Source organism: Armigeres subalbatus, chromosome 2, assembly GCF_024139115.2.
Source record: "Armigeres subalbatus isolate Guangzhou_Male chromosome 2, GZ_Asu_2, whole genome shotgun sequence".
Classification (NCBI taxonomy): Eukaryota; Metazoa; Arthropoda; class Insecta; order Diptera; family Culicidae; genus Armigeres; species Armigeres subalbatus.
In genome coordinates, this window is record NC_085140.1 from 214870850 (window position 1) to 214880041 (window position 9192).

Genomic DNA, 9192 nt, shown 5'->3' on the forward strand with positions numbered 1-9192 from the left:
GAAGATTTTTTGAAGGAATTACTGGATTCATTTCATGAGGATGTTTTGAAGAAATCCTTACGGGATATTTTGAAGTTATCTCCAAAGGATTTTTTTGCAGGAGTTTTAGAATGAATTACTGGTGAGTTTATCTAAAAAACAACTACCTGGGCCTATTTTCGAATGAAATCCAAGAAAAATTCCAGATGCAACAATTCCAGAAGGAATTATGGAAGGAACTCCTGAAGGAGGTATCCTCCAGAAATTACATTGCGAATTCCTTTCCGAAAATTTCTTTAGTTTTTTTTTCAATTCCTTCATGAGTTCAATCAGATTTTTTGTTCAATTGATTCGGAAATTCTTCCTGGAACTCATTTTGGATTCCTCCATAAAATTCTCCAGAAATTTTTCTGGGAGCTCCTCCAGAAATTTCCCCTACGATTAATTAAAAAATAATCTATGTTACACATTTCCAGCATGAATCTACAATACCAATACTCGACATTGGTTGACTTAGACCGGGAACCAACCCGACATCAGTTCTGACATTGACAGAACAGAAACATAATCATTATCGATATTATCCAATACTTCGGAAGAGTTCTGTGGATCGTGTGAACTGATGAAAACAATAACAATAATGCATCGAGCTGATAAAATTAGACTCCATAAGATGATGTCATCCCCACATGAATGATCATAACAATTTCGTAAATTATTTCGGAATAACTACCCAAATTAAAATTATTTTTCGAAGTGTACGTTATATCGGGGAAAAATGTACGCTATATCGAGTGACTTTACATCGAGTGTACGTTATATCGGGGGTAAGTTATATCGAAGATTACCTGTATTCGCAAAATTAATAGAGTTATTGGCTAGCAGTACTAGTTACACGTTTGTCATTTGGATATAATATCTCAGATTTAACGGAATTTTAATTCAAGATAAATGTCATTTGCAAGGCGTATACTCGGAAGGTCAACATCAATTTGCACAACATCAAGTTCAGATTGATGGTATACTATAAGCTAAACTAAAAATTGGATTAAATGTGGAATGGATTTGAATTGGATCTGGATTGGATATGGACTGGATTTGGATTGGATTTGGATTTGGATTGGACATGGACTGAATTTGAATTAGATTTGCGTTAGTTAGATTGGATCGGATTTGGAATGAATTTGAATGGATTTGATTTGGATTGAATTTGGATTAATTCTTATCATATTAGGTCGTTTATTAGTAATGAAGTTCAACACCGCTTAGTTTTGGATTGCATTTGGGTAAGATTTGGAATGTTTTTGGAAGAAATTGGAACTTCATTGTATTTGCTAAAATCTCGGATAACAAAAGAAGGCCATTGGCTTCGTAAATTTGTTGTTCTCTAATCATCCATTCATTACTTAGATCCTAATTTTAAAGCTTGTATAGATTTGTGGCACGGAATAGGAACGAAAGTATGAATCACGTTTTATCTTTCGCGACCCACAGTTTGGCTCACACTGCGTTCAGCATCAACCGAGTTTCCGGAAAAGACAGATACTACACCGCTATTTTGAAAATTAACCGATTCCATACGGATTTTTTTTTCGTTGTATTTCAACATAAATTTTGGACATTCTGCTTCAAAAACGTATGCAAACCATGAAACAGTAGAAATATGGGGAAAATAATGTTTTTGAGTTCTTCTAGGGCTTCCAAACCTTTCTTGAGTTTAGATCTTGATGATCTACATAAACAACACAATGTTTTACGGGGCCTCAATCCTAATTTGAAGATGGTAATGCTACTTGAGACATAATTAAACTATTTTCCATCAAATCGCAGTGTTACTAGAACATCAACGGTACTCCAAACTATTCTTGAATTCAGATCTTGGAGGTCTACAAGATCAGCAGAGTAATTCCTAAGTTCCTGAGTTTGTGTCTTAGTTGGAGAAGTTTCATGGAACATCATTACAGCAGTATGTACAAAATATAACATTCCCAGAATATCTACGGTACTCCAAACAATTCTTGAGTTCAGATATTGGAGGCCTACAAGATCAACAGAGTGATTGATAGGTTCCTGAGCGTGTGCGTTAGTTAGAACAACCCCATGGGACATCACTACCCCGGTATATACAAATCACAACACTCCCAGAGCTTCTGAGGTACTTCAAACCATTCTTGAGCTTAGACCTTGGAGGTTTACAACACCAACAGAGTGATTCATAGGTTTCCGAGCCTATGTGTTAGTTGGAGAAGCCCCATGAATCATCATTACACCAGTATATACAAAATACAATATTTGCATAATATCTTCGGTACTCCAAATCATTCTTGAATTCAGATCTTGGGGATCTACAAGACCAACAGAGTGTTTCAAAGGCTACTCAGCTCATATGTTAGTTGTAAAAATCCCATGAGACATTATCACACCAGTATATGAAATTTTCAACATTCCCAGAATATCTACGGTACTCCAAACGATTTTTGAGTTCAGATATTGGAGGTCTACGAGGCCAACAGAGTGATTCATAGGATCCTGAGCGTATGTGTCAGTTGTAGAAACCCCATGGGACATCATTATCATTACACCAGTATATACAAATAATAAATTCCCAGAATATCTACGGTACCATAAATGAGTTCAGATATTGGAGAAGACCAACAGAGTGAATCGAAGATTCTGAAGCTTGTTTGTTAGTTGGAGAACCATAATGGAACATCATTACACCATTATATAAAAATCAAAGTATTCTCAAAACAGTTACGGAACACCAGAATTCTATAACAGAGTGACGCATAGGTTCCCAAACTTGCTTGTTAGTTGGAATTGCTCCAAAGGACATCATTACGTACACAGTATGCACGTACGAAAAAAAGCGTGTTGTTATGATCACAAACATCGCATTTACATTTTTTCGTTCCATTTATCGTCAATAGTATTATAGAATATAGCTTGGTCTACGGGGTTCACAGCGTCCCACAGCGTCTATCCAATAAATGAGGATTGCGTACCTAGAACTGAAGAAAGCTTGCAACACATTCAATCGACAATATAATTGGTTTCAGTATTGCACTAAAGTGGATTTTACTAAGACTAACATTTATATGTAAGAGTAAAGTAATTTACGTATGAATAATATCACAAAATTTCATTTCAAACGCTTTTCACCATACTTATCCCAAAATGAATTAAATGTAATAGCTAAAATATGTTGCTAAAAAAATCTATCCCTCAGTTCTTCTGCAACCATTTGATGTGATTCTGCGAGATCGTCAACAGAAGGCGCTTTAGTAAAACTGTCGAATCGACATGATAAGCTCTGGTGCACTGCTCCAAACATGCAGCACACTAGGAGTAAACTTTTTGAAAGCAGTGTACCAAAAGGAATCAATAGTTAAGTTTCTCAATAATAATCTTCTTCATCGAAATAATATTTAGTAGACTGGTAACAGGTCATTGTTTTTTTCGAGAATTGTTCCCATTGTTGATGAAATTTGTGTAAAGAGACCATTCACAAAGTACGTCACATCCTTACTGGGATGGGGGCAAGTCTGGGCAGCGTGACGATGATTAAAAAAATATAGGAATTGAAAAAAAGAATTGAACTCATGGACAGTTTGGATTGTCGTACATGTTCAACGAATTCTATAATGTGTCTATAATGGTGTGACGAAGTCCCATGGAGCTATTTCAACTCATAGAAATAGTGGGGATGGGGGGTCCCGTAGCGTAGTTGGCTACACGTTCGCTGTACAAGCGAATGATCATGGGTTCGTTTCCCAGTCCCTCCACCAAACCCTCGTCCGTCGACGGATCCGCAGCCCATACGATGGCGTTTGGGGTACGCGCCTTACCGTCATGGCTGCCTGATGACGACTGACGACTTGTTCTTCTCGGAGGCATTCCTCCAACGTTAACCGGATTAATGGCAACCGACCAATGCAACGATCATTGAACACCTACGACATGGACAAACGGACACAATGGACTCACGATGAGATGGACTGGCAACGACAACAATAATGGTAATGGAAATCTATAAATAGATTCTGTGTGGATTCTGTACAGCAGAATACCACAGTAAATCTCGGCACAGTAGCGGTTAAGAAATACAGAGTGGAATAAAAAAAAATAGTGGGGACCTCAAAGATCTTCATGTTGATCGATTTGAATATTAGGATCTGAGCTCAAAGACAGTTTGAAGTGTCGTAGATTTCGAATGAATCCTGTGGTGTGTCTCTAATGGTGTAATGAGGAACCCATAAACTAGTGGGGACATCGAAGATCTTCATATTGAACGATTTGATTATTGACAACTGAACTCAAGGAGAGTTTGGAGCGCCGTAGATGTCGAACGAATTCTCCAGTGTGTCTGTAATGGTGTAGTGAGGAACCCTGGAGCTATTCCAACTTATAAAACGAGTGGGGTCATCGAAGATCTTCATGTTGATCGATTTGAATATTAACATCTGAGCTCAAATAGAGTTTGGAGTATCGTAGATGTCGTATGAATTCTGTGGTGTGTCTGTAATGGTGTTACGAAGTATCGTGCAGCTATTCCACCTGATAAAACTAGTAGGGACATCGAAGATCTTTATGTTGATCGATTTGAACATTAGGATCTGTTCTCAAGGATAGTTGGGAGTGCCGTAGATTTCGAACGAATTCTGTGGTGTGTCCAGGGCCGGATTTAGCCGGAAAGGAGCCAAAATGTACAAAAAAGGTTGATTTTGATACATAAGATTTATGGGGGCCTGGGGCCACGACCCGCTAGACCCCCCCTACACCCGGCCATGGGTGTGTCTGAAATGGTGTTGCCAGATTTCGTGAAGCTATTCCATTTTGATGGGGACATCAAAAATCTTCATGTTGATCGATTTGAATATGAACATCTGAGCTCAAAGAGAGTTTGGAGTATCGTAGATGTCGAATGAATACTGTGGTGTGTCTGAAATGGTGTTACGAGGTATCGTGGATATTTTCTTCCTCATAAAACTAGTGGGGACATCAAAGATCTTTATGTTGATCGATTTGAATATTAAGATCTGTACTCAAGGATAGTTGGGAGTGCCGTAGATGTCGAACGAATTCTGTGGTGTGTCTGAAATGGTGTTGCGAGGTATCGTGGAGCTATTCCAACTCATAAAACTAGTGGGGACATCGAAGATCTTCATGTTGATCGATTTGAATATTAAGATCAGAGCTGAAGGAGTGTTTGAAGTTTCGTAGATGTCAAACGAATTCTCTAGTTTGGTTGTAATGGTGTAATGAGTAACCCTGAACTATTTCAACTCATAAAACTAGTGGGACATCGAAGATCTTCATGTTGATCGATTTGAATCAACGATGTTAACGATCATTCAGTAATTTGCGTTCGATCATTTAGTAATTTGTCAATAACACATTCCAGAAGCTGAATTTCAAAATATGTTGTATGGTGGACTTCTAGTGCGAAGGTTTTTCTACAACTTTGTCTAATGGTTCATTATTAGAATTCAACTAATAACTGAGTTAGAGCGCTAGTTGCAGTAACTTAAACTAAATGATTGGAATTTTGTTATCATTCAGTCTAAGTTGCTGAAACTATAGCTTTAACTCCGTTACTAGTGGAATTCAAACAACGAACCATTAGACAAAATTGTAGAAAACCTTCGCACTAGAAGTCCACCATCGAACGCATGATCGAACGCAAATTACTGAATGATCGTTAACATTCTTGATTTGAATATTAAGCTCTGTCCTCAAGGCTAGTTGGGAATGCCGTAGATGTCAAAAGAATTCTGTGGTGTGTCTGAAATGGTGTTGCGAGGTATCGAAGATCTTCATGTTGATCGATTTGAATATTAAGACCTGTACTCAAGGATAATTTGGAGTGTCGTAGATGTCGAACGAATTCTGTGGTGTGTCCTAATTGTGCTACGTGGTATCCTGGAGCTATTCCAAGTCATAAAACTAGTGGGAACATCGAAGATCTTTATGTTGATCGATTTGAATATTAAGATCTGTACTCAAGGATAATTTGGAGTGTCGTAGATGTCGATCGAATTATGTGGTGTGTCTGTAATGGTGAAATGGCGTACCGTGGAGCTGTTCCAACTCATAAAAATAGTGGGGACATCGTAGATCTTTTTGTTGACCGATTTGAATACTATGTCTGAAACTTGATTATGCATATGTACAACATGTGATAGATTTAGTTCGGAAAAGGTATTGGAGGGTAACCGCCCCTTCGGTGGGGTTTGATCCCACTCCGGGTGGCTTAATACCCGGCATATAGGCAATTAACTTTGAATGTACCGATTTGAATATTTAGATCTGAATTCATGAACTGTTTGGAGTATCGTAGATATTGGAAAAGATCTGTTATATCGCTATATATTATCAGCCGGATATTATCATGAAGCCTTTCCATTTCAATTATTTAATCAGAATGTGTTAAAAAATGGTGGTGATTCCTTAGAACATCAAAAATAAAACTCAAGGATAGTTTGGATGCTCTAGATCATCCTTAAGCCCGTAACCTGACCTGGGCAATATTTTTCCTGGATGGAACAATTAATTGTTTTTTTCCAAGTTCGTTTATTTGGTAGGCTCAGGCGTGTATAACACTTTACGGAGCCATGGTTCTTTGTGATATATACAATCAATACCGTGATATATACAATCAATAACCGGCTCCGCACCTACATAAGTTGCTGTCGACAAGGTTTATTTTGTACAGATGTGCGTTTAGTGAATAGTGATTGGACAAAAGCCTCGATATCACACGAATAAAGCCTCGGCTTAAGTCATTACCTCTAAACCACGCTTGCGCAGAAACTTTTGGAACTATGGAAAATATCCACTGTCCAAGTTCGTTGTGTGTTCAATCTCTTTGCCAACTATGAAGAGTACTCTGACAGACTAATGGGAAAACTCGTTGCTCGAGTATTGTCTATCATAAACATCACCTTCCTGTGCGCCCACCTTTGCCAGTACAATTAATTTTAAACATTTTTGCTGAAGAAAACAAGCTCTATCTCTTAAAACTGATTTTTGACAGCTGATTTTCGTCTTGGGTCATATATGACCCATCCGTATTGAATCGGTTCAAGAGTATTTTTAATGCGCGTATTCATATCCCATCCCATAGATCGCATCGCTTACCGAAGTGAATCCCTGAGTGAATCCAGATAGAATATCCTTTATAACTAACACAATATCCTATCCCAAGACAATCGTGGAGATGCAGAGGTATACTCGGTCTCTAGTAGCAACGAGAGTCGAGCTAACAATCCTTCCCTTTTTATATGACCTTAAGGACGTGGCCGGCCCAGTTATTGACTAACAATATTTGCGCTTCCGAAACGTGTACATTGAGAATGGTTAGCTAACCACAAGCTTCATTTATTTGGTTCTCTCTCTCTGTGCAATTTCTCAAGTTCTGGACAATCACGGTGTAGCAACAACAGATTGTACGGTCACAATGCTCATAAGAAAATATAGCAAAAATGAGACTGTTTTGCGATCGTAGGCAGTATTGCACCATCTTATTTGACATCATCAGGCCAATTCACACTGAAGCAATTAGGGGAATGACGGCTTTGGCAGGTTTTGTTCGATTATTGGCAGGGGTTTTATGACTGATCTTGCTCAAATTTGGCCTAAACATTCTTTGCATATCAAAGAATATTGTGGCCAAATTTCATAAAATTCGGTCGACAAAACCCCTGCCAATAATAGAACAAAACCTGCCAAAGCCGTCTGTTCCCCATATAACTTCTTTATTTTTAGTTTTTAAGTGGTTAGAAGCGTAAAAATGCGTACTTTGGGCAAGTTAACCTTCAATCAATCAAGAAATCGACTTATACGATGGAATGAGATAAATTTTTTGATGGAAGAGGCTACCTTCGCGGCTTTTCGTGGAAATTATTGAATTTCCTCTACCCCTAGTGAGCGAGGCTAAATAAAGTACTGCTGAACTATGGTCGTGTATCAGCGTTCAGAGAATCAAGTGTAGAGTCAGACCCGTGCTCCCAAAAACACCTCTCCCATAATCCATAATTATTGGTAAAACATCGAGTACTATAAAGTGTGGGGGAGGCAAGTAGGAACAACGAGTTTACGCGTGGTTTTCTCAATAACGATTTATTAGGAGTCTAACAAATTTAATCTAAACCTAACAATTTGCAGAACTACTGGCGATGTTTTGCAGCGAATTATTCACGACGAAATGTTATACCCGAACGGAATCACATTCGACGAATGCAAACAAGAGATTTTCGTTTCCGATAAGTGGAAGCACTGCATATTTGTGTTTTCCGTGGATGGAACCTTTATGCGGCAACTGTGTGACAAAGGTGACATGGAAGGTTTGTTGAGGTACACATTCATAATTTCGGATGAACTGCATGATGTAGTCTACAATGACGTTGTTATATTTCTAGAGCACCGGAAGGAATTGCCTTAGGGCCAAGTGGAGCGCTTTTCATTTGTGATACTGGAAACGATAGAATTCAGGTGAGTTCAAAGAGCTTAAAGATAGAGAATCGTTCGACTTATTTTCACCTGATTTTCAACAATCAAACACTAAAGATTTCCTTAATTATCCCAGTGCGTCAGCCCCATCACAGGACGGATGCTATCGCAATTCGGGCGTATACCGAAAGATCAGCTGCTGAGGGCGACCCAAACTAAAACACCTACGCGACATGTGGACCTTAAATGTCCCACCGGGGTGGCAATCCACAACGACAAAGTCTATGTGCTGGATAGTGGCAACCGCAGAGTTAAAATTTTCAACAAGCAAGGTGAGAAAATCCTGGAATTCGGACAAGTTGGTACCCTGATTGGACAATTCCAGTACCCCGAAGTCATTGCTGTCGATCCGAGTGGGTTCATTCTAGTAGGCGATGGAGGAAATGCCAAAATTCTGATATATCACCCGAATGGTAGCTTCGTTACGGCTTTGGGATGTCGCGGCGACAAGCCGGGTAGGTTTAACTGGTTGTCCGGGTTGTATGTGACCAAGAATCGTGAAATAATCATTAGTGATTATAAGAACCATGCCGTACAGGTGATAGCCTAAGCATAATCCATAAGAAAAGTTTGTTCCACGGGTATTTTGAGTTAAGAATTATATTTACATTTGAAGAACATGATCTTATGTACATATATAGTGATAATATCTCTAATTTCCATGTATTCTGTGGTAGCTATAGCTACCTTCTGGATACTGGA

General features: G+C 38.7%; 1 protein-coding gene across 1 annotated transcript in view; it reads left to right on the forward strand.

Moving 5' to 3' along the window:
- Nucleotides 1-9110, forward strand: part of LOC134211623 (RING finger protein nhl-1-like) — a 35800-nt gene extending 26690 nt beyond the window's left edge. The window contains exons 10-12 of the mRNA XM_062688689.1: nucleotides 8146-8334; nucleotides 8400-8472; nucleotides 8567-9110. Coding sequence (XP_062544673.1) covers nucleotides 8146-8334; nucleotides 8400-8472; nucleotides 8567-9040 — 736 coding nt within the window. The 3' untranslated portion in view covers nucleotides 9041-9110. The remainder of the gene's footprint in view (nucleotides 1-8145; nucleotides 8335-8399; nucleotides 8473-8566) is intronic.
- Nucleotides 9111-9192: the final 82 nt, after the last annotated feature.